Genomic DNA, 27,058 nt, shown 5'->3' on the forward strand with positions numbered 1-27,058 from the left:
TTTTAAGAGGAAAACAGTATTATTTTTCCATCTATTCTGTTTTTAGTAAAATAATCCTTTATTAACATGGCTAGATATGGACATTAACCACTATAATGAAGTCGTTAAAAGCATTAGTTTTGGAGCCAGAATACTAAGATTCAAATACTGTCATTTCTACTTACTAACTATGTGACTTTGGGAAAGTTACATAGCTGTTCTGTGTCCTATATTCCTCATATGTAAAATAAAGATAATATTACTGAACCATTTTTGATATGAAAGGACTAAATGAATCAAACACCCTAAAGTGCTTAGGGTCAGTGCCTGATACATGGTCAATATGGTCATTACATGTTAGAAATCACCACTTTGTAACTTGATACATACAATTGTATGTCAGATATAAAAATTACATATCTCATTTCTTCAATTATTACTTCAATTAATCCTATCTTTATTTCTATCCTTGAGTAGAAGTAATTCACACTAAACATTTCTTGGAACACATTTTTTGCTTTTCCTGTGAGCAAGCTATTCAACCAAAGTTTATTTGCTATAGCAGTTAACCATCTTAATTACAAATTTATCATTGTCAACAGGGCTACGAAGTCTGCTGACACGGGCACGGTACAGCTTTAAGCATCTGGGACAACTCTTTTCCTTCATGTCTTCTTTTTGTTTGTTTGTTTGTTTGTTTGTTTGTTTTTGCTTTTTAGGGCTGCAGGTATGGCATACTGAAGTTCCCTGAAGTTCTCTAGGCATACTGAAGTTACCTAGGGGTCGAATCAGAACTGCAGCTGCCGACCTAGGTTACAGCCACAGCAACTCAGGATCCAAGCCAGGTGTATGACATACACCACAGCTAATGGCAATGCTGGATCCTCAACCCACTGAACAAGACCAGGGATCAAACTCACATCCTCATGGATATTAGTTGGGCTCATCACCACTGAGCCACAATGGGAACTTCCTTTTTCTTCATTTTTTTTTAATTGAGATGATTTTAACGATGCTGTGCTTTTAATTAATTGACATACATCACTGCATAGTTTAAGATGTACAATGTATTGAATTGATACACTCCTACACCACAAAACAATTGCCACTGTAGCATTAGCTAACATCTCTATTAAGTCACATAAGTATTACTTCTTTTTTGTAGTGAGAACATTTAAGTTCTAGTGTCATAACAAGTTTGAAGGGTATAATATAATATTGTTGGGGCATTTTAGAAGGGAAGTTTTCTAAAGAAAAGAGATCCTATCAATGGGATTTTGATTATTTGAAAAATAAGACATTAAAAAGTTAAGGAAAACAAACATTTTGCTCTCTGATATTAAATATATAAAAATATATAAGATAAAATATATTTAATTTCAGAGGAAAGCTAACCAAAGTCATCGTGTTTTAAATTACATATACTTACAGACTGCTTAAATTCATTTAATTGCATTTGGAGACCCTGGGCTTTGTCGAGCTCCTTTTTCATTTCATTCACATTTCGTTTGAATTCTGCGACCTCTAAGCGCAGTGAGCGGCGCTCCACTTCTGCTGCATGCAGTCTTTGTGTAAATCCAAATATCTGCTTCTGTAATGAGGCTGTGCTTTTCTATTGTCAAACAAAAGCAATGTTATGAGGAATCACTAGATTTACTAGTAAGTCCAGAGCAATGACCATTTTACAAAATTAAATGTAACAGTGTCCACAGAAAATAGTACCAACTCTTGCTAAAACTTATAAGTGAAAGCTTTATTTTTTATGTGAGCAATAATTTGGCTCATATGAAGAAATAATCTAGATGGCTAGAAAATGGAATAGGTAATTCTTTATGTCTCAAACAATTCTGTTGCAGTACACCTGTAGAGAACAGTAAATTCTGAACTCACATCTGAACTTTTATTTCAATATTTTGGACAGTTTTTTGGAAATGAGTTTATTTATTATGTTAAACAATTACATGCAATCTAAGAGAAATCTACATATACTCATATACAACTAATTTGAACTACAAAAAAATCTGATTCAGAATTAAGTTTTCAAGTCCCAAAACCCCTATTTACTGAAAAATTGCATACATACCAAAATGGGCACATGGCCACATAGCCCATACTTCAAGGCCAAGGTGTTTACTTTATGAAGTCCACGAGCCAGCCTCTGAACCAGGGAATCTTTTTCTACATATGTAATACTTCTATTGCTGTGCAAAGGCATACTGTCCATTGCCAGACTAATTTTATCCATGAGTTTTGCAAAAGAATTCTTGGCTGCCCCTATAAGTAAATGGCCACAAATTCTGGAATTTGGATCTTCAAAGAAAAAGAAAAAAGACAGAAAAATGTGAATTGTCTCATTCATTTCACAACTCTGCCAACCACAACACAATGAAAATATTTTTCCAATTATATAATTCCCATCCACGTATAGTATTCCATTTAAAAAGTCCCCTCCCATGTCAATTTTCATTACGCAGGAAATAGCTCACCTACTAAATAATGCATCTAAAGAAAATCTGCATGTATTTACATTATGTCATTCATACTGAACACTATGACACTAAAATTCATCATCACTCTTTTCTTTGTTTAAAAACCTAACAAATTCATTTTCTATTTACAACTACTGACGCTTGTTACCTTAATGTCATACTATTTATATTCTCAGACAAGAAAATATGATTTGCCTTATTCCAAGGCAATTAAAATTTTATAACTACAATTATTCATTTCCCCATAGGATTCTGGTAATCATCTCTCTCATATAATGGACTTAAGGTCCCAGCATATCCAACATGGCCTGATTACCACTAGATTCATCAGGTCTATAATTAATAATTGTGTTTAATGTTGATAAATAAAATTGTCAGCATTCTTTCTACTAATTGGTATTCCAGATAATGGTTAATAGGTTTATTTATGCCTTAATAAAAGTCATGTAATTTAGTTTTCCCTCTGCTAGGCAGGTCATAATCTGTCATTACTTGTCTTACAATACTATCCATGTAAAATGACAAACAGAGATTGTTTAAATTCAGTTTAATTACATCATAAGCACAAAAGGCATATTTGGCCATTTTTATCCAACAGAAAAATGTTTCATAATTTTAAGAACACATATGATTCAATATTAGGAAAGCAACACTGATCGAGAAGGTGATCAGTCAGTGGTTTTCTATGTCATTAAGAACCATCTCACAGAAGCCCAGTGTTCAAAAATTTGAGCTTTGTTTTATTTTATTTCTCTGTGTACAAAAGGAAAGATTAAATTTTAAATTTACGCAGCAGTCAGAAAATGAAAATTCCATTGCTTAGAAGTTCTGGGAAACTAATATAACATTGTAAATCAGCTATACACCAATAAAATTAAATTTTAAAAAATAGTCCTAGAAAATGTTAATTGGATAAAAGTATAATATCCTTCATGTAGAAGTAGTTTCTTTCAGTTATTGATGCTCTGACTTCTAATAATATAAGATAAAATAAGTCTAATTCTATATGTCTCTCATAAATATGTTCTCTGAGAATCCCATGGACAGAAGGCATACATGGTATAACTAAAATACACAGTTGCTTTCTTAACAAATTACTTAAATAAATCATAAATGGAAAACAATTTAGTAGCCTTAAAGAGAATCAACATATAATGCAGAACAGTGAATAAAGAGTTACTAAACTAGAAGATGCATTTAACAAGTTGAATAAATGAACAAATACTAAAATTTATTCATCTATAACATTCAATAAAATGAATCATTCCAATGCCTATATATGTAATCCCTGTTTCTTCAGCTAGCTTTCAACTCCCTGACTATATCTTCTTTTATCTTAGTAAACTTTTTATCTTCACTTGTGGTAGCCTAGCATATATAGGTATTTTTTTACATGTTTGTTGGATTAATTATATTCCTTTTTACTTCCATAGCAGCAGCAACAATGCTGAATACAAGAATGCATTCAATAGTACCAAGAGAAATTGATTAACATTAACTTTTACAGTAGGTCAAAAGTTATCCTTTTTAAATAAACAAGATAAAAGCTCACTTTCAGGAAATTTTCAAGAATATAGAAGTAATAAAAATTTTCACAGTTAAAGAGCCTTTAGAAACAAAAATCAACTATAATTAACTTTTAATGAATAGTTTTTTTTACCATATCACAAAAATGTGTTGTGTAGACACTAACCACTATGAAAGGTGAAATTAAGTGGCAATATAATTCAACAAGGCATTCCTCTGAATTTTTAAGAAGTGGTAAAGAAGGCACTCTAAGTGCCTGACTGTTACTCTCAATAAACTACAGAAAAAGTATTAAATAATTTATGCTTTGATGAATACGAAGTGTTTTTACAATATACTCTGCATTATACAGAGTACAATTAATTCAATATTAAATAAATGAAGAAACAAAAAACCTTCTAGTGACATAGTTGTAGAATTATATGTATAATGATACAGAAATAAGAGAAAAAAATAAGGTCACTAAAATTCCTCATGTCTAAACTTGTCTTGACTGTTTAAAACATTTGACTTGTTAGATTTAACAAATTCTTGTTTATGCTAAATATGTTAATCAATTTTCCCCTATTTAATAGCATGCATCTTTCAAGAAAAAGGACTCTATGTTCTGCAATTCTTCTTTTCCAATAGAAGGGGCAATACTGTACATCTAAAATCTTCAAAACAAATTCATAAAGAATTGTTTTGACCAGTAGTTCCAAACCTGTGGACTACAGATCTTGGGGTGGGGGGAGGGGAGGCTGAAAAGTTCCACCACTTTCAACTGCAGTAACTATTGCTATCTGATCTTTATTTAGCCCTAAAAAAAAAATGCATCATGAGTAATATATGCTTATGATATCGTGAGTAATAAAATTAAAATCCCTTCAAAACAATGCAAAAGTCAACTGTTATTAAAAATATAGCTATCATGTGGGGGGAGATCAGTCTATAATATGTCTTCTTATTAAAATGGAGTCTCCACATTCATACATATTGAGAAACACTCCTTTCATGAAAACAGTGGAAAACAAGTAATTATTTCATTAATAAATATGTAATTATGTAATTTACTAATAATGTTAGTTCTGAGAACAATAATAATGCATGTGAATAATAATGTTAGAAATGTTAATCATGAGTAATGTTAACCTCATTAAATTCTGACTCAGTTCTAGGCAACTGGGAACATTTTTTCATCCTTGACATCTCCATCTTTCTTGCCATCTCCCTCTCATCCTGTGCTTAGTACTTCTCCAATCCACTCACTTTTCTCTGTGATCATGCCCTTATCTCACCTATACTCTCCCAAGAGTCTCCCTACTCTTCTCCAGTCATTCCCTTCTTCAATCCCTCTTCCACTGTAAAAAAAAAAAAAAAAAAAAAAAAAAAAGTGACTTCTAAAACACAAATAGGATCTTGTAACAACTCCTGCTTTTAAGGCTCAGTGATTCTCTTCAGATCTATGAAAACAAGGCTTAAAACATGGCTGGTAAGGTCCTACGTGATCTGATTCCCGGTTACTTTTCCAAGAACATCTTTCACTACTATCCTCTTATATTACAATTCCTTTCAAGTGAGCCCAATACATCACTAGAGCATTCCTCTGAGCAAAAATAATGCTTGTGTCTTCAAAGAGCTATAATTTGGGAAATACAAAGTAGTTTTCAAACTTAGGAGCCAATCATGAAGGTAACATTCAAAGCAGTGTTCTACCTAAAAGTGAAACAAACAAACAAAAAAATCACAAAAACAGTAGTTTCTGTTGTGGTTTAGTGGTTAAGAATCTGACACGGTATCCATGAGGATGCAGGTCTCACTCAGTGTTGCTGCAAGCTGCAGTGTAGGTCACAGATGTAGCTTGGATTTGGTTTGCTGTGGCTGTGGTGTTGGCTTCAGCTGCTGCTCCAGTTCAACCCCCCACCTGGGAACTTCCATCTGCCACAGGTGTGGCCATAAAAAGAAAAAACAAAACTATGGAAATAGGCCAAAATACTACATTCAAAAAGTAATAAGAGAATGTCTTTCCGTTATTTTAAAACGTCAAGAAATACTCATGAAAGAGGCAGTATGATACTGATAGCAGAAGAGATGAGAAGGCCAGTGGAATAGACAGGAGAGACAGTAAACAGATCCAAGTACTTCTAATAAATATATAGTAAATAGCCTATCTAGAATCAGTAGGTAAAAGATGGCTGACTGATTTAAAAAGCATTAGGACTAGCTGGTCATCTTACACAAATAAACCTTATTTCCTCACCACTTGTCCAAAAATAATTCCAGGAGTTCCCGTCGTGGCACAGTGGAAAGGAATCTGACTAGGAACCATGAGGTTGAAGGTTCAAACCCTGGCCTCAGTGGGTTAAGGATCTGGCGTTGCCATGAGCTGTGGTATAGGTCGCAGAGGTGGCTTGGATGTGGCGTTGCTGTGCCTGTGGCATAGGCCAGTGGCTACACCTCCGATTAGATCTCTAGCCTTGGAATCTCCATATGCCACAGGTGCGTGCCTAAAAAGACAATAATAAAAATAATAATTCCAGATAAATCCAAGATTTAAAATAAAATTCAAATATACTAAATCAAAATATGAGCAACACAACCTGAGGTTAAGATAGCCTTTCTAAGTAAATCACCGGAAGAAAAACTATAAAGTAAATGATTATTAATTTTAATTACATAGAAACACACAAAATTAAAACACAAACTGGAAAAATTATTTATATTATACATTGCAAAGGGCTAATATCCATGATCATATACAACAGTTCTTTCTTTTTTTTTTGGTCTTTTTGCTATTTCTTGGGCCGCTCCCACAGCATATGGAGGTTCCCAGGCTAGAGGTCGAATCGGAGCTGTAGCCACCAGCCTACGCCAGAGCCACAGCAATGTGGGATCCGAGCCGCGTCTGCAACACAGCTCACGGCAACGCTGGATCGTTAACCCACTGAGCAAGGGCAGGGACCGAACCTGCAACCTCATGGTTCCTAGTTGGATTCGTTAACCACTGCGCCACGACGGGAACTCCCAACAGTTCTTATAATTCCATAGGGACACAGGCACACACACCCCATATATAAACATAAAGAGATAATCTGTAAAAGATGATGAATGGGTATAGAACAAATGAAAAGACATAAAACCTAACAATCAAAAATGCAAAATTTGCCTTTCAAATTGACAAAGCAAAAAATACTTTCAAAACTTTGTGGGTCCACAAATGAACCTATCTACAGAAAAGAAACAAACTCATGGACATTGAGAACAGACTTGTGGTTGTCAACGTGGAGGAGGAGGGAGTGGGATGGACTGGGAGTTTGTGGTTAGTAGATGTGGTTGCATTTGGAATGGAGGAGCAATGAGGTCCTGCTGTATAGCACATATCTAATCACCTGTGATGCAACATGACAGAGGATAATTTGAGAAAAAAAATGTGTATATATATAAAAATAAATAACTGGGTCCCTTTGCTGTACAGCAGACATTGGCAGAACATTGTAAATCAAATATAATAAAAAAAATTCTTAAAACTTTGTGTGCCCAAAAGCATTATGAGGAAACCAGAACTATCAATACTGTTCATGGGGAGTGTAATATAAAGCAACATTTATGAAAGGCAGATGGGTAATACTTTCCAAATGTAAATATGCAAACCCATTTCTTAGGAAATTTAGCCAAGGAAATAATTATATAAGTGTAAAATGATTTTAAGTACAGACATGTTAATAACAGAATAGTTTATTATAGTATTACTTAAAATAGTAAAAAAAAAAAAAAAAAAAAAAAAAAAAAAAAAAAAAAAAAAAGGACAAATGCCAATATCCATCAAGAGGGAATTTTCAGAGTGAAGTATATACATATAAACAATGGAACAGACTATGATCAAATACAACTAATGATGTACACCTACCTCATTGTCATGGAAAGACATTTACTATTCAATGAGTAAAAAATAAAAGTTGAGGCGTGATTGTATGACTCCTGCATATTAAACTGGGTGCATTTGTGTACATACATGTTTATACACATTTCTGAAAGATTTGTACAAATCATTAAAGTCTTAAGAAAGATTGAAGATGGCCTTTTGGGTGACCTTTATTTCTTCTGTTCAGATTTCTATACTGTGTGAAGTTTTTATACCAAGTATAAACACTTTCAGTGAAATAACAGAGCTATTTTAAAAAGCACTGTGCACTGTCTTTCTTATTCATTCATTAAATAGCTAGGTATAGAACAGCTTGTGTATAAAGACACTGTGTTAGGCAATGGGGAGAGGAGATCTATAACACTAAGAATCAATAGCTCAGATTTCCCTGGTAGGTCAGTGGGTTAAGGATCTGGCATTACCACTGCTGTGGCTTGGGTCTCTGCTGTAGTGTGGGTTCGGTCCCTGGCCTGGGAACTTCCACATGTTACAGGCATGGTAAAAATAAATAAATAAATAAAAATGAAAAACCCTTGTTTCTGTCAATATTATTTATAAATAATACTATAGGTATAAATGCCCAATAATAAGGCTATTCAAAAACATATCTTGACCTAGACATGTGATATTTGGGGAAATGATTATCTAAAGCAGGGATTCTTGGTCATGGACACATTTGGAAGCCTGGTAAAACCCATGGATCCCCTTCTCAGAATAATACTTTTAAATGCCTAAGTCAAACTATGTAGAATTACAAAGGAAGCAAATTTTATTTAAATGCAGTTATCAAAATCTTTTAAGCCTTATTATAAATATATTAAATGTAGGACAAGACATGTAAGATACAGATTAATTAAAATTAATTTTTTAGGAGTTCACTTAGGTGCAGTGGATGAAGGATCCATTATTGTCATTACAGTGGCTTGGGTTGCTGCTGTGGTATGAATTTGATCCCTGGCCCAGGAACTTCCACATGCTGCAGGCATGGCCAAAAAAAAAAAAAAAAAAAACAGAATTCTCCAAGACTTTTAAGTTTAAAACCTATTGTAGAAAGTTTTTTGTTCAAAATTCAGTGATTTCATCTTTTGCTAGGTCATGCTATTCAATAAATTTACACCAGAAAGAAAAAGGATTGTGAATTTCTGGTTCAAATTTGATGCCATTTTAAGATAGAAGGAACTTAAGTATCCCCCCCACTTTTTTTTTCTTTTCTTTTCTTTTCTTTTCTTTTTTGGCTTATTAGGGCTCCACCTGCAGCATATGGAAGTTTCCGGGCCAGGGGTCACATCAGAGCTGCAGCTGCCTGCGTACACCACAGCTCACAGCAACAATGGATCCTTAACCCACTGAGCAAGGCCAGAGATTGAACCTGCATCCTCATAGATGCTAGCCAAGTTTGTAACCGACTGAGCCCCAATGGGAACTCCTTAAATAACTCTTTTGAAAGAATTCTGAAGTTTTCCCAAGTACTTGCAGGCTTCACTTTCAAAAAAGAAACAGAGAATTTTGTATTTAGGGTATACTGGAAAGAAGCATAGACGTGAAGAACACAGATGCGCCAACTGTATAAATGAACAACTACTAGGTGCAGAGTTGTCCTAATGCTTGGCCAGCTACATTGCACAAGCATGCATCTGTACACAGAAAACTGTGATGACATCTCAGGTATGTGATGAATCCCATGACTACTGATCATCAAAGAAAAGTATAAACTATATCTGGAGACAGCTGTAACAACTGTATTACAATACGGAAATATCTGTGATTGCTACTAATAACAAAGTCACCTTGCTGCTAATATTATCAAGGTCTGTCATCACCATTCTTAACTGAAGGAAATGTCAAAGTTAATTAATAGTTAATGAAACAGGATGTAACAATCTTCCATCCAAATCTGCCTGCTCCCCTTCTGAATTCTATCCATTTACCATTTTGAGAAGAGTTCTGTAAACCCCAGATTAAGAGATCCCTTATCTAAGAGATCCCTTATCTAAGTTCTGTAAACCCCAGATTAAGAGATCCCTTATCCCTTACTTCTTTGGCAACTTAAATAATAAGAAAGCTGTGCACCTGGACTACTACACTCAGAGAACTATAATATGCTCTCAGTTTTCACTAAAGATGAATGTGACAATGACAAGAAAAAAAAACTTTGGTATCTTCTATGAAATAGCCTTTAAAGATATAAACTGTAATGTTATTCAATATTTCCAAAATGATAATCCAGTCATTAGAACCTCTTAGGGCTTAGTAGCAAAAATATAGTTTGCACCATGTTTGGAGATATTAGAGAGCATCTCATAGCTAGGGAACAACAAGCAGCTCAGTTTAGCTAAGCTGCAGGTTTATTAATGAGAGTACAGGGAGGTAAGATTGTACAAATAAATGAGATTAGATCAAGAAGGGTCTTGTACATCAAGCTAAAGAATTGATTCATAAAGTAAAAAATGAGGACCACTGATGCTGATACAAAGATATGTGACAGACAAGCACTGCCCACATGCTATAACTCATCTAAACCCTTACAATAGCCAATGAGTTGGTACAATTTTTACAGCTATTTAAAATAAGTGAGGAATTCTCATTGTGGTGCAGCAGAAACAAATCCGACTAGTAACCATGAGGTTGTGGGTTCGATCCCTGGTCTCATTCAGTAGGTTAAGGATCCAGCATTGCTGTGGCTGTGGTGAACACCGGCAGCTGTAGCTCGGATTAGACCCCTAGCCTGGAAACCTCCATATGCCATGGGTGAGGCCCTAAAAATCAAAAAAATTAAAAATAAAAATAAAATAAGTGAGGGAAAAAAGCACAATGAAAAGCGGCATATAGAGTGACCCAGTCATAGTGAAATACACACAAAATAACCTGGAAGAAGTAAATACAAATATTAATTATACTCTTGGATACAGAGATTAGAATAGGGAGATTACAAGAGCTGTCTTATAATTATATTTTACAAATACCTATAAGCTGCCATAATTTTTTTTTCTGGGAACAAGGTGGGGGTCAAAAATACTTTTAAATATACATATATTATTTTACCATAGGTTTGAGAAGAAATGTTTTCTTGTGAATTTTTACAAAAATGTTAAAGAGTAATTTTGTTGCTGTTAGATAGTATCTGAATATTAAACTAAACCTTCCAAGAAAAAGCTCTTAAGGAGTTCCCACTGTGGCTCAGCAGGTTAAGGACCTGATATTGTCTCCTTCATGCAGCTTGGATCTGGTGTTGCTGTGGCTGTGGCATAGGCCCCAGCTGTGGCTCTAATTCAACCCCTGGCCCAGGAAATTCCATATTCCAGGGGAAAAAAAGGAAGAAAAAAGTAAAACCTCTTTAAAAATTTCTACAAGCTACCTATAAGATGCAAAATATGTGAAAGATTCATGTTTCTTAAAATAATTATTTTATATATATTAATAAATAAATTCTATGAAAGTTGTATTGATTTTATATATTACATTAACAAATAAATACAATCTATCAGAGTTGTGACAGAATTTTACATACTCATGAACACTTCCAAGGATAAATTATTTATTCAAAAATTGTCCTTAAAAATGATAGGCAATTTTATTTAAAAAATAAAAACAGCTATTCACCATAAAATTCTCTAAAATTTTCTATATGCTTGAAAATTCTCAGAATAAAATGCTTTTAAAAGTATGAGAAAATGCAAAAATAATTTTTAAAATCACGAAAATATAAGAAAATTCAGTAAGTTAAGTGTGGCTTCCTTCAAAACAGACACTACCAACTCAAGTACCAAAAATGATACACTGGTCAGATGGCACTTGTTTCAAGTTTAAGCACGAGTAAATTATGTGAATAATGAAATTCTCAAAATTACTACTTCTCACACTTTACTGCACATATAAATCATCTTATTAAGACGCAGATTCTGGTTTAGCAGCTCTGGAGTCTGAGATTATGCATTTCTACCACATCCCCAGCTATTGCTGATGCTGCTGGTCTACAACCAACCTGAAGCAACAAGTCTCTTTATTATCTGTTAGAATTCAATAAAGCTTTAAAGTTTTAAAATAAATACCAATAACTACTTATTAATGTAAATATATTTACTTACTGCTTTGAACTTCCTGATAGGAAACCTCAATGTTGTGCCGAATACAATCTAGATTTCTGAGTTTTGTCTGAAAGAGTTGCTATGACCTCTACAAAGTTAACTCCAAATCTACAATGAAAGCAAGTTCTGAGTAATAATAGCAGGTATATTTGAGTCATCTATCTTCTAGATAATTGAGATTCAATTGTAAGTGAAATGTTGTAAATGTGTAACAAAATGTATGAACATTCCACTCATAATCATCTACTCCTGTATTTGTTCAGAGATATTTCAAAGCAAATCAGTACATTTCTTTCTATCTTTATATATTCAGTCTGAACCACTCATATAAAAACGTTGAGCTATCTATAGGGTTCTTTAGCCTATTTCTATAATGATTGATATCCCAGCCCTTCAGTGGAAGTAACACTCTCCCCTGTTTGAGGTAAATGATCTCTTGCAGGCACACCATTTGGATACCTGGAAGAGGTAATTTATCTCAAGTGGGCAAACACTTTAATGAAAGCAAGAAGGTTGCCACCTGTCCAGTATTTACAGAGGCAACATGGAAACTGGGGTCTCTGCCCACTGCCTATAAATACATCGTCAAAGTTCAAGAAGGCAGCAGGGACAACTACCTTTAGCCATCATCTCACTTTCTGAGCAGTGAATTGAAGTTACCATGATTGAACTTCCAATTTCATGAAAAGGTATAAAGAAATATACAGGTTCCACCCAGACATCAGTACACAAAAAACAGATAAAATAACACTTATTGGACAATTACATCAATAAGGGACTTGGCTGAGGAAGTTACTTTTATTCTGAATAATTCTGTGAGCGAAGAACTTCTCTTAGCGAAATTTTAAAGATGAAGATACTGAGGCTGAAAAAGGATATGAAATGCTTTTCCCAACGTCACACACATAGTAAGTGGTGGAAGCCAGACTCAAACCTAGGGTCCAGGTTCTTCTTCCACATTCTACTATGTATCCAACATGTTTAATTTTCTCTCCTAGACAATTTTTAATTTTTCTCTCCTAAATAGTTAATACTATGTGTATAATTCAGAACTTACTTTAAAAAGCTAAGCACCTAACTTTTAAAAAGAGTAATTTGCTGATTTTTTTTACCTCAGAACAAAGATAATAAGAGAAGCAATAGCTACTATTTAATATATTAAAAGCTACTACTTAGTATTGCTATACATGTACTAGTTTTCCTGGAGCTAAAAAAGAAAAAAGTGATAGTGATGCCAGCAACATGTGGCATGATGCCAGCAACATGTGATATGATTTAAATTTTCAGCAAGTTCTTGGAAAAGAAAAACACAGACAGAAGGAACAGAGAAGAAAAATCAAAGTTCTAAGAAATACCTTTTCATTTTAGAATTTTCAGATTTCCTAAGTAGACCTTCCCAAGATGTTGCCATTTCAATTTCCCAAAGAATTAAGATACTGCTCATACTATTAGATGATGCAAGGACCAAGGACACAATTACAAATCAAAGCTGAACTGATATTCTTGATAGCTTTCCTATGATGAAAACATCCTATTTTAAACTAGTTAAATAGACTATGGAATGCTCAACTGATACATATCACCCAGACGTTTCAATCATTTTCTTTAAGAATATCAATAGAAATAGAGAAAAATCCTCAAAAATTATATTTTTAAACTATAGGTATGACAGCATATCATAAGCAGAGTATAAGGCCACTTCTGCGATACTCTTCCTAAAAACACATAAGCTAAATCTCATCGTGAGGAAACATCAAACAACTCAAAATTTAAAAATATTCTACAAATGATTGGCTTGTAATCTTCAAGGTCATAATGGTCAAGGAAGGACTGAGGAACTCTTCCATACTGAGGAAGACTGAAGAAACATGACTAAATGTAACACATAATTCTAAACCAGATTCTCTTGCCAAAAAAAAAAAAAAAAACATGGTTGAGAAAACTAGAGGAGGTTTCAACAGAGTGTGAATGGTAGTAATGTTATCAGTTAATGTATCAGGGCTGGTTCCCTGACGTTCATCGTTGCACTCTGATTATATAGAAGAATGTCTCTGAAAAACACACCAAAACATGAGGCAGCGATGGGGCATCATAGGAGCAAATTGCTATCAAACTCTTCAGCAAAAAGAGTTCTCTGTTGTGTACTCACAACCTTTCCATTAGTTTGATATTATTTCAGAATAATTTTTAAATGAAGATATTAAGCAGAATGTAGTCTATGATATCATTTACCTCATTTATTAGTCTGTTAGTGGATGGATGAGTGGGTGGCAGGGAGGGAAAGAGGGAAGGAAGAATAGCCAGAGAAAGAGGGAGAAAATTTATTGGAAGAACACATAAGAACATACAAAAATGTTAACATTAACCATCCCTATATGATGAGAAAATGTCTCTGCTTTTGTTATTGTTGTTCCCTGATTTCTTTTCCAAGTTTTCAGAATTGATCAGTTTTCCTTTATAATGGAGGCAGTAGAAGCGGAGGTAATTAAAAAAAAAAAAATGAAAACAACCCTCTCTACTGGAATGATTGGCTGATTCATTCCATCCACAAACTCTTGCATCTCTTTGGCCAATCTCTAGATAGCCATCTAGGGATAGTCAGGTAATCTAGTTCAGGCCAATGAAACAATAGCAAAAGGCAAAAGCCCGCTGGAGAAGCTTTTGGGAAAGCTTTCGCCTTCATGACATAGAGGGCTATAATCAGCAACCACATGCCTTCACATTTTTAACAACTTTCTTGAGATATAATTCACACACAATGCATTTTACCCACTTAAACTGTACAAATCAATGGGTTTTAATATATTCAGAGTTATGCAACCATCATAAAATTGTATACAACTCTAGTCACCCCAAAAGAAAATCCATACCTATTAGCAGCCACCTCCTGTAACACCCAAGCCCTCCCCAACCTTAGGCTGTCCCTAATGTACTTACAGTCTCTAGATTTGCCTAATCTGCATATTTCAAATAAATGGAATGGTATGATATATGATTTCAAATAAGTAAAATTACATGATATGTAATCCTTTGTGACTAGCTTCTTCTTTAATGTAGCATAATGTTTTCAAGGTTCGCCCATGTTGCAGCAAGTATCGGTACTTCATTCTTTTTTATGGCCCAATAATATTTTGCCATTTGGCTATATGCCCATATCCATTCAGCAGCTGATGGGCATTTGGGTTTGTATCCACTTCTTGACTATGCATTATATCACAATAAACATTCAGACACAAGTTTGTATGTATATTCATTTCTCTTGAATATATACCTAGGAGAGGAATTGCTGATTCATATGTTGAATATTTTGAGGAACTGCCAGACTCTTTTCCAAAGCAGCTATATCACTTTTTTTATTCCTACTAGCAATGTATAAACACATTCACATTGTGTCCTTTCCTTCTTCCTTTGCAAATACAATCCTGATGCCTGAAAGTAGTCAGCTTAAAATTAGAAGGCACCAATATGAAGATGCTAGGATGGATGAGTGGAAAGACAGAGTCTGGATTTCCACCTTCCTCCAGACTTCCTATTACTGTGAAGGAAAAAATCTTCTATGATTAATCTACTCTAAGCAGGGTCTTCTATTAGTCACAAAGAAAGCAAACCTATGATACCCCCAAACAAACAGTATCATTATATTCAGAGGAAGAAACTTCTCCTTGACCTTTACATGTATACTAATTTAAAACAAAGCCATGTTTTTAAGTTAGAGTTGTATGTGATGTGTAACGTCTCAAAAACTTAAGATAAATGACTGTATTTTCATTTGATTTACTCTACATTTTTAGGAAACTTCATATTATTCAGTTAGTGCAATAAGCCTTAAAGTCTTATTTCAACTAGGAAAAGTAAGTAAACTAGTAACAAAGACATGCTAATAAGCACTTTACAAACTAACTCATTTAGTCCTCTAAACAACTCTGAAATAGGTAATACCTACTATTCCCACTTTACAAATAAAGAAACTGGGGGAGTTCCCATTGTGGTTCAGCAGTAATAAACTTGCTAGTATCCATGAGGATGTGGGGTCGATCCCTGGCCTCGTTCAGTGCGTTAAGGATCCAGTGTTGCCGTGAACTGTGGTGTAGGTCGCAGATGCAGCTCGGATCTGGTGTTGCTGAGGCTGTGGTGTAAGCCAGCAGCTACAGCTCTGATTCAACCCCTCACCTGGGAACCTCCATATGTTATGGGTGTGGCCCTAAATAGACAAAAGAAAGAGAGAAAGGAAGGAAGGAAGAAAGACTGGGGCACAATGGGTTTGAATAACTTGCCCATGTCACATGGCCAGCATCAGAAACAGTACTCAAGTCAGACAGAATACCTGCTTAATCCTATACTATGTTGCCTATATATATATATATAGCAATTTAGCAATTTTGAAACAAAAATAATTAGTAGTCTAAAAATGTGTACATTTTAGCAGATGTGTGTGTGCATTAATGCTATATGCTTTCATTGTGAGATGGGTGGTAAGGGAACAACAGTTTTTGGGGGGTAACCACTGTATAACAGGTACTATACAAAGTTTTCGACCCACATTATCTCATTAAATCCTCATAAGAGAGTTCCTGCTGTGGCACAAATTGGCAGTGTCTTGGGAGAACTGGGATGCAGGTTCAGTCCCTGGCCTGGTACAGTGGATTAAGGGTCCAGTGTTGCTGCAGCTGTGTCTTAGGTCACAACTCTGGCTCAGATCTGATCCCTAGCCTTGGAACTCCACATGCTGTGGTGCGAAAGAAAGAAAGAAAGAAAGAAAGAAAGAAAGAAAGAAAGAAAGAAAGAAGAAGAAAGAAAGAAAGAAAGAAAGAAAGAAAGAAAGAAAGAAAGAAAGAAAGAAAGAAAGAAAGAAAGAAAGAAAGGAAGGAAGAAAGGAAGAAAGAAAGAAAAAAGAAAAATCCACATAACAACTGCGAAGATATACTATCTTCATTTATAGGTAAAGTGTTGAAGCCCAGCAAAATTACATAACTTGCCAATTTCACAAAACTAATAACTAGGAATGCTGGAAACAAATCAAATCTGCCCTGTTCAAAGTTAGCGCTTTGTGTACTATACAATGGCTATCTATTTAGGTTTTTTCATACACTTAAAATTATAAACTCAACATGCCTATATTAGGCTTTACATTTACTACCATGATTATTATCTGTTGATAATCACTCATATACTTTGCCTAAAATTATTCTCCCATCTTCTCTGCTAAAATATCTAAAATTTCTACCATTAGGATACATCTTAAATTAAAGCACATTGCCTGGAAAACATAATACATTAACTCTTCATGTTTTGAAAGAATTACTTTGTAAGCCCAGCTGTTCAAGTTAACACTGCAAAAGGTCCACACTAACTATTTCTGTACTAGTTTGGTAATAATCATCTGCCTGGACCATCTCCTTTCCAATACACTTCAGGACTCTGATACATCAATTACTTTCCCCCACTAAGCAATAAATCATTTTCTCTTCTCTAAGAAGTGTTCTTTATCCAACAACATTTAAAGTCTTGTGTAAAAATGTTTGCTTTTTTGGGGGGGGGGGCTTTTTTAGGGCTGCACCCAGGGCATATGAGGGGGAGGTGTCTAATCAGATCTATAGCTGCCAGCCTACAGCACAGCCACAGCAACACCAGATTCAAGCCGTGTCTGAGACCTCCACCACATCTCATGGCAACACCGGGTCCTTAACCTACTGAGTGAGATGAGGGATCGAACCTGCAATCTCCGGGTTCCTAGTTGGATTCGTTTCCGCTGCACCATGACAGGAACTCCTAAAAATGTTTTCTTAAATTTGCTATTTCCTCAAGCTAGATGCACACCAGGTTCTAACATCAATGACAGCTCATTTCTAAAGGTAGGCAAGCACTTAAAAACACCACTCTTGGACTACCTTCTACTTGATAGGTCTAACCTACACATATTTTTATCAGAGTCTGCATAAAATTATTGCCAATATTTAACTTAAAAATGTTACACAAGGGGTCACTTTTGGAAGATGTGCTCAGGGGAAATCGCTGTCTACTTTTATAAATCCTCTACAATCTGATCCCATGCCAATGACAGACCCCTTCTCCACTATTTCTCAATGTAGTTATAACAGACAATATATTTTATCTATAAGCCAGGCCTGCCATGCATGGATTTACATTTTCTCTTTCTTAATGTCCCTTCTTCCCACTCTGCTTATTTCCACCTCTACATCCCTGCTCAAGTGATGCCCTGCATCTGAATGCTATCTCTCCTCTCTAACGTGCTAAATCACTCACCAGTTCTTCCCTGAAGCCTTCCCAATGCTCAAAAGCCCACATTGAGCTTCATCTTGTATCGATGCTCACATTTAAAGCCTGTACTTCCTCATCCAACCTCTGATTACCTTCTGCCTCAAGTTGCTCATGAGTTGTCGCTCTTATTCTTACAACCACTGTGTATATTTTCTTTCTAGAGGATCACATCAAGTCACATATTTTTCTTTTATGTCCTCAAATACATAGCACAGTGATAAGAAAAAAGGCATTAAATAAAATAATACAAGTAAGATTATAGCTTAAGAAATCAATCTACTTTCAGATGCACAAACCTGGAAAGAATATGACTAATGTAAATCCTCTATTTATTAAATTAAATCCAAAAACTTATTAAGTTCTTTCAAGAATGTGAGTTTTGTTTTGAAGTTACAACACCAACATTCCTTTTTTTTTCCCCCTTTGGTCGTGTCCTTGGAATGCAGAAGTTCCCAGGCCAGGGAATGAACTCCCAGCACAGCAGTGACAACACCAGATCCTTAACACACTGAGCCACCAGATAACTCCCCAACATTACATTTTATTTCAGACTCCAAACCCAAGATGCTAAGGTTTTGCCAATACATTAAATATGCATATTCCTTACCAACATCAATGGCCATAACCTAAAGATAATCTTTAAATGGAAAAAATAAAAATCATTATAAAATTTAAAAATTAAATAAATAAATAAATCCTAAGTTTCACACTACAAGCACCTAGGTTTAGATATTTGAAATCTCAATAAATGATTTATATTTACATAGCATAATTATCTAAAGAATTAAGTTATATGCCAAATTATCATTTCATTAATACTCAGAATATTATACTGGCAAATATTAACAAGTCTATTACACCTTACTTTTTTAACTATTAATGTGTCTGAAATGAGTATAATTAGTCCAATGACATGGCTTAAGCAGTAGGTAACTGTATGTTACTTTCTCAGTTTAAAGAAATCAATTTTCACTGAACCTTTTACACAAACATGCAAACTGAGTCATGACAAAATAAACTTGAATTTTAGACATTTGGAAATCACTGATTATAGGTGGTTTCACACCTAGTGAAAAGGAGCAAACTATTCAAATTAACTCTATTTAAAATTAAACAGAAAAAAACAGAAACATATCACCAAATAAGAGAAGAAAAATTTCTACTGATTCAATTATTACCCCAACTTCTAAAGTTCACCGCTAGAAATAGAAGGAAAACTAAAACATTTGAAAGAACATTACCAGTATTACTTTAAAAAAACTAGAGCTTTCCACAGGAAAATCAGGTAACAAAGGTGTAAAAAGATGGATATATCCACCAAGAAATGTCATTTAATTTCTCCTTAAATAAAGACAAAGTTATCTATCAAATTTTACATTAATTCACTACTTCATTAATATAGACTTAGCAATCTCTCTGTACCTCAATAAAAGAAAGATAAGAACAAATGCGCTAGAGTTCTAACCTCCTTGAAGGTTTATTAGAATTTGTACCATAAAGCATTTCTGGACATTGCTTTTTAAATGTATTTTGCAAGGACATAAAAAAAGGGTATCATACCTGTTTTACTAATAGCTTCCTGTAACTCAGCCATGGAAGTGACTATTGCAGCAAGAAGGTCAGAACTGGTGAGCCAACTGAGAGCGTGCAAACAACGTAACTGTTCCTTTTGATGTTCTGCAAAAATAGAAAAAAGTCCATTATGCAATGCTACAAAAATTTATTAAAATACATGTTTAAAATTCAGTCATATTTAGCTATTTAAGAAGTAGATCAAAACTTGTGTGCAGAACTTCATCTTATGCAAAATCTACAGTAAATGTTAGATTTTATTGACTTTAATTAATTCATTTATATATAATGGTATTGGCAAAAAAAGGAAGGATATTTTCTTTGTACTTATATTACTCAATATCTTGCTTTTGAAAAGCTAAAAATTGAAATAATTGTTTCCTCAGAATAATCAAGCATTCAAAAAAACATTAGTCATAGGAGTCCCATGCGGCTCAGCGAGTTAAGAACCTGACATAGAATCAATGGGTTTGATCCTTGGTCTCACTTAGCGGGTTAAGGATCTAGCTCTGCCTCAAGGTGCAGCAGATGCAGCTGTGTTGTTGTGGCTGTGGTGTAGGCCCCAGCTGCAGCTCCAATTTGACCGCTAGCCCAGGAACTTCCATATGCAGCAGGTGTGGCAGTAAAAAAGAAAAAGAAAGTTATCTGTATAGCATACATTTGTCTCATTTTCATTCAGTTCTTCAATAGATTTTTAACTCTGATAATTTTATACTAATTAAAAGAAAGTGAAAGGAAATTATGTTGCTAATTAATTTTAAATAGGGCAGGGTTTCTGGATTGAGTTTACTGTTGAAAGAATCACTGTATAAACTCTTCAATCTACTGTGAGAAGAGCATTCAAATATAATAAAGCTAGACAAAGTTGAAATTATATATATTTGCTACTTTATATTTTAATGTTTACCACAAAATATCAAAACCTAACTTATATATAGATACACACTTATTCATACACACATATATATCTACATAAGTGTAGGACTATATGTTTTGACATACAAATGATTTTTTAAGTTTTTGCATAATGCCCAAACATATTCAATTTTTATGTCCTTACATTTGATTTAAATTTTAAAAAGCACAATTTATCTTACTTGGAAATTTATGCTTGTCTTTGGGCTCTCCTGTACACACTAACATGCCTATGCCTTCTTTGAAATTCTCCATCCAGGTAAAAAGAGAGGCACATGATTGGCCCAAATGCTTGAGTCTATTTGCTGCCAAAATTGCAATAACACCTTTCCGGAATACTCGTATCAATCCTTTGAATGGTTTTTTCTTCATCTTGGCTTCCTCTTGTTTCTTTTCCTCTACAGTTGACAAGGCCTGGGCTAAAGTTCTAACCTCCAATTTGAACAACTCAAAGGTGTTGACCTGCTCTTGGAGAAAGTCTCTCTGTGTAGATAAGGCACATGATCGACTATAGAGAGGATATAAGGCACCAGCCATCAATGCACAAGCTGCCAGCAAGGATGTTTGTTCTCTTTTAGTCTGTAATAACAAGTTTTTGAAGTGTGAATTTTCAAGAACCAACTGTTCATGTGACTTCTCAATACGGGTCAATTTTTCCATATTTTTTTCAGCAATTTCTTGAAATTTCTATAAAAAAGAGGTCAAATAATGTATTTGATCATGAAACAAATACACATTTTATTAACTCTTAAAGAAAGAAAACACTTTTGCTGACAACTATTTTTTTTATTCAAAAGATCGATGTTCTAAAAAATCCAAAAAATACATATGATAGAGCAGCAGTGGTCCAAACAGCTTAGATATAACTGTGCACAATTAGGAAGTCCCATCATTGCACAATAGAAACAAATCCGACTAGGAACCATGAGGTTGCTGGTTTGAGCCCCCTGGACCTGCTCAGTGGGTTAAGGATCCAGCATTGCCATGGGCTGTGGTGAAGGTCACAGACACAGCTTGGATCCTGTGTTGCTGTAGCTGTGGCATAGGCTGGTAACAGTAGCTCTGATTGGACCCCTAGAGGCTGGGAACCTCCATATGCCATGGGTGAGGCTCTAAAAAGCAAAAAATAAATATATAAATAAATGTGCACAATTATTTTTAAATCCTATTAAATAGCTTTACATAAAGTACAGCACATAAATTTAAAAATATTTTGTGAATTTCCTGTATAGTTACACATCAATACAGATATTTAGAGAAAGAAAATTTCTCCTCTTCCATTCCTCAGTAACATTTATTTCCTACTTTTAAACAGAAATCACACCACCAACAGAAACATTCCTATATGTAAAAAGACAACTTTTTCCAAAATAGCAAAGAGTTAAAAAAAAGTAATAGTAACAGCACCCAATTATCTGACAATTACTAGATGAAAAGAACTGATTCCCAGAGCATACTCTCTTATTTCAGTTTCTTCCTCCCCAAGACAGAAGGCTGTACAAAGTATAACACCTAGTGCTAGAAGGAAATACTGTGAGCTGGGCCTCAGCAGCGCTCTCTGGTCCTCTTTTCCTAATCAAGGTACTTATAAACCAAAGCTTAATTTGCAACACCAAGAAATTTTAACTGCAAGCACCAGATTTTAATCATTAGAAAATAAATCAGCTTTCCATGAACTTTTATGCCTAATCATTAAGGAATTGCTGAAATAGAGTCAATTTTAGAAGATGGCAGATTCCATTTTTTTTTTTTACTGATTCATTTATCATTCAACAAACATTTATTAGTCACTAAAGTCTGCATGCTAGGAAAACAGACAGGTAAATCAATTACCGTGGTAGCACACTATGATGGAGTTATGCTAGATTGACATAGATGCACAAAAGGGTGTTTATACCAAATGACAATGACAGGCTTTTGGAGGAAAACAGCAAAGGACAAGGGAGAGTGAGCTGTGTAATAGAACAAAAAACTCAACTCCACCAATAAGGAGGCTAGCCAATAGCTACCCTTATAATAATTTGGGCTAATCCATGGTGATTTAACACCTTTATCTGGATCTTAGCCAAAGAAGCTGCCCTGACTTAGCCATGGAGTTATTCTTTTTAAAACAGGCCAAGGGAGTTTAAATTTGAATAAAGGTGTCAGTCAAAGACAGAGAAAAACAGCTCTGTATATGCATAATAAAGTGAAGTGCTGTCTTCATTATGAGAGAATCCTTTTGCAGACAGTAAGGAAACTATTTCTCTTTGCATTATTGGTTCAGACCACACTCCATCAGAAATGTAACATTGGTCTTTGAGAGAGATTTACAATGAGCGTGTGTCTGATTTAAGAGTTACTCATAAAGAACTAGAAGAATCAAAGTCATTTCTAAAATTTACATTGGCAGGAAGACCTCAAAGTTGATCAGATTTAGAGAAAAATCATACAGACTCTCTATGACTTTGCAAGATTTGGGTGTCAAAGCCTACCATGGACAATGTTGACAGGCAGAAGCCAAAAGGATTCTAACTTGTCAAAATATACGGCTGAGCAAAGTAACCCCTGGACCAAAACTGGTCCTGAGGCGGGGGTAAGTTCTCAAGGGTGCACAGTGAGTAGAAGGAGGCGCTCAAAGGTACAGTCCTGAGTACAGAAGAGAAAAGGAAGCATACAAGAGGTCAGTGTCTGATGGATTCAACTTCTTGAATGCTTTCCCTTGGGTGGGATAATTGGATTTAGACATGGTTTTTAATGTTTCTCTACTATATATATATATATATACATTTTTTTTTTTTTTTTTTTTTTTTTTTTTTTTTTTTTTGTCTTTCCACCATTTCTTGGGCCGCTCCCGTGGCACATGGAGGTTCCCAGGCTAGGGATCGAATCGGAGCTGTAGCCTTCAGTCTACACCAGAACCACAGCAACTCAGGATCTGAGCCGCGTCTGTAACCTACACCACAGCTCATGGCAACGCCAGATCCTTAACCCACTGAGCAAGGTCAGGGATCGAACCCACAACCTCACGGTTCCTAGTTGGATTCGTTAACTACTGAGCCATGATGGGAACTCCGTTTTTTTTTTTTTTTGTTTGCTTTTTGTTTTTTGTTTTTCTCTACTATATTTTAATTCACTTTACTTACTCTAACTTTTTTCTGATGTCTGATGTAGCCATATCTGTGATGGTAATATGAAAAATCAAGGAATGAGGAAATATGGGAACTGTATCTTGCCCCTAACCACATCTCCAAGGAGGGCCAAGTTGCAGCATCAGTATTTTATCAACAGGACTGTGTCCCAGAGCTCCATATAAAGGTCCCTAATAAAGGAAGTGGTGTTCCTCTGGGAGCAGCTAAAAGAAGGAACTCTTAAGAGCCCTAGCCAAGAGACAGCTTGGAAGCAGATGCATGACTTTTGAGAAGAGGGAAAACTGACACTTGAGTTGCAGCTAGAAAAATCAGGAAAGAGCCAGAAAACAAAGTAATGTGGTCTAAGGAAGGGCAAATAATTCAGAACGTTTGAAGAGGGAAATGATGGAAATTTGAGAAGTATGTAGATAATAAATGATTAACCCAGAGAATTTAAACTTTACCCAAAAAGCTATGAGAAATCATAAAATCCTGGGACAATCGCTACACTTTAGTAAACAGAGGGGAGAACTGGAAACAATAAAGACAGCTGGGATGGCAGCAGAGCTGCAGGAAGTAGGGAAAACAAATGGAAATTACAAAGCTTAATTCCATACTCTCTCCAAAATCAATTCCACCAGTTCATTTAGGGGTGGGGGAAAAGGAAAATTATAGAAAATCTAAGGCAAAAGAGGCACACTGGTTGTACCTAAGCAGTGGAAATAAAAATAAAACATAATCAGGTTCTAGACGGTTGCCCATTTACATTTTTACAGATTTCAAAGTCTCAGGCAGAAGTGGCTTTTCAATAAAAATTATTTTTTGTCTGAAAAAACTATGAAGAGATATATTTGCTAATACTACTTCAAAATATTAAAAAAAAAACTCAGTCATAGGTCAAAATCAAATGGATTGTGGAAGGAGAGATAAAAGTCAAGTAAACCTATTGCAACAAAAGATTTAGTTAATTTTAGTGCATGGCAGACCCCAAATTCCTCTACTGTATACAGCTGGTCCATTTCCACAGAGCATCAGGTTAAAGTTAAGGCATTTAATAACAGCAGCCAGGAAGAGGCAGTCCTGTGATGAGGAAAAGAGAGTAATTAAAAATATGGCTAGAAATAGATTAAAAAAAAATCTACAGTGTATTACCAAAAATACCCTACCTCTCTCTAAATAAGAGAAAAACAGGAACACACTGGAATTTTTGGAAAACAGAATTGAGATTATAGACTTACAGAGCCAGCTATCATTTCAGGCTACCTAGTACAAGCAGTAATGATGTAATAAAGTAATTTTTAAAGATCCTCATGTCTTTGATGGCCCCCAAGTTTTGATCATTTATAGTGGTTCTTTATAGAGAAGCACTGAATAATATTAATTTCTATCGCTATGAATGACTTCATGAGACTCATCACCTAATTTCTATTGCAAGAAAGAGATGCCATTCACAAATCACTAAAAGAATAAAACTAAGACTAAGAATACATATGAGGTGGTAAATTCTACCAAATAGTGAAAGAAGAGTTAATAGTCATTATCAAAGTCTTCCCAAAAATTTCTAACTCATTTTAAGACTAACATTACCCTGATACCAAAACTAGACAAGCACAACACAAAAAAAGAAAATTAGAGGCAAATATCTCTGATGAACTTAAATGCAAAAATCCTCAACAAAATATTAAAAAGCCAAATACAATATAGTAAAAGGATCATACACCATGAGAGTGGGATTTATTCCAGGGAACAAAGATGGTTCAATATCTGCAAATCAATCAACATGATATAGCACATTAACAAAATGAAGGATAAAAATCATATGATCTTCTCAACAGATGCAGAAAAAGAATTTGACAAGATTCAATTCCTTTTTATAATACAAAGCTCTCAATTAAACAGGTGTAGAGATACCGCAACATAACAAAGGCTATTTATAACAAATTTACTAGCATCATACTCAATGGTGAAAAACTAAAAGCTATCCTTCTAAGATCAGAACAAAATAAGGATGTCCTCTCTTACCACTCATATTCAACATGGTATTGGAAGTTCTAGCCAGAGCAACTAAGCAAATAAATAAATAAATAAATAAAAGACATCCAAATTGGAAAAGAAGTAAAAATGTCACTATTTGCTGATGACATAATTTTATATACAGAAAAACCTTAAAATGCCACTTAAAAAAACTACTAGAAATAATAAACAAGTATAATCAAGTTGCAGGGTACAAAATTAATATACAAAAATCTGTTGCACATTTCTATACACTAACAACAATCTAACAGAAAGAAAAATCAAGAAATCCATCCATTTACAAGCACAACAAAAATAACAAAATACCTAGGAATAAATTTAACCACCGAGGTGAAAAACTTGTACACTAAAAATTGTAAGACATGTTGAAAAAAACACTGTTGAAGAATACATGATAGAAAGATCTTCCATGCTCATAGAAGAATTAACATTCTTAAAATGTCCATATTATCTAAAGCAATCTACAGTTTCAATGCAATCCCTATAGATATCTCAATGACATTTTTCACAGAAATAGAACAAAAAAATCCTAAAATTTGTATGGAACCACAAAAGACCCCAAACAGCCAAAGCAATTTCAAGGTGAAAAAAAAACAGAGCTGAATGTATCGTGCACCCTGATTTCCAATTACACTACAAAGCTATATTAATCAAAATAGCATGGTATTGGAAGAAAGACACATGGATCAATGGAAAAGAAACTCTTACATATAAGTACAATTAATTTATATCAAAGGAGTAAAGAACAAACAATGGACAAAGGACAGCTTCATCAACAAATGGTGTTGAGAAAACTGGACTGCTACATGCAGAAGAATGAAACCAGATCATGGATTACTATCTCACTTCATATACAAGAATTAACTCAAAATGAATGAAAGACTTGACTGTGAGAACTGAAAGCATAAAAATCCTAGGGAAAAACATAAGCAGTATGCTCTCTGATATTGGCCTTAGCAGTATCCTTCCGGCTATGTCTCCTAAGGCAAGAGAAACAAAAGCAAAAATAAACAATAGGACTATGTCAAACTAAAAAGCTTCTGCACAGCAAAAAAAACTATCAACAAAACAAAAGGAAAACCTTCCATGGGAAAAGATATTTCCAAATCATGTATCTGTTGAATGGCCAATATCCACAATACACAAAGAACTTCTGCAACTCGACAG

General features: G+C 34.6%; 1 protein-coding gene across 1 annotated transcript in view; it reads right to left on the reverse strand.

Annotated features, from left to right (window-relative positions):
• The window catches only part of CCDC171 (coiled-coil domain containing 171), a 354,732-nt gene that overhangs the window by 151,638 nt on the left and 176,036 nt on the right, over nucleotides 1-27,058 (reverse strand). The window contains exons 18-21 of the mRNA XM_021063474.1: nucleotides 20,930-21,434; nucleotides 19,821-19,937; nucleotides 2,063-2,289; nucleotides 1,409-1,591 (exon numbers count right to left, since the gene is read on the reverse strand). Coding sequence (XP_020919133.1) covers nucleotides 1,409-1,591; nucleotides 2,063-2,289; nucleotides 19,821-19,937; nucleotides 20,930-21,434 — 1,032 coding nt within the window. The remainder of the gene's footprint in view (nucleotides 1-1,408; nucleotides 1,592-2,062; nucleotides 2,290-19,820; nucleotides 19,938-20,929; nucleotides 21,435-27,058) is intronic.

The sequence above is a fragment of the Sus scrofa genome, chromosome 1 (genome assembly GCF_000003025.6).
Source record: "Sus scrofa isolate TJ Tabasco breed Duroc chromosome 1, Sscrofa11.1, whole genome shotgun sequence".
Lineage (NCBI taxonomy): Eukaryota > Metazoa > Chordata > Mammalia > Artiodactyla > Suidae > Sus > Sus scrofa.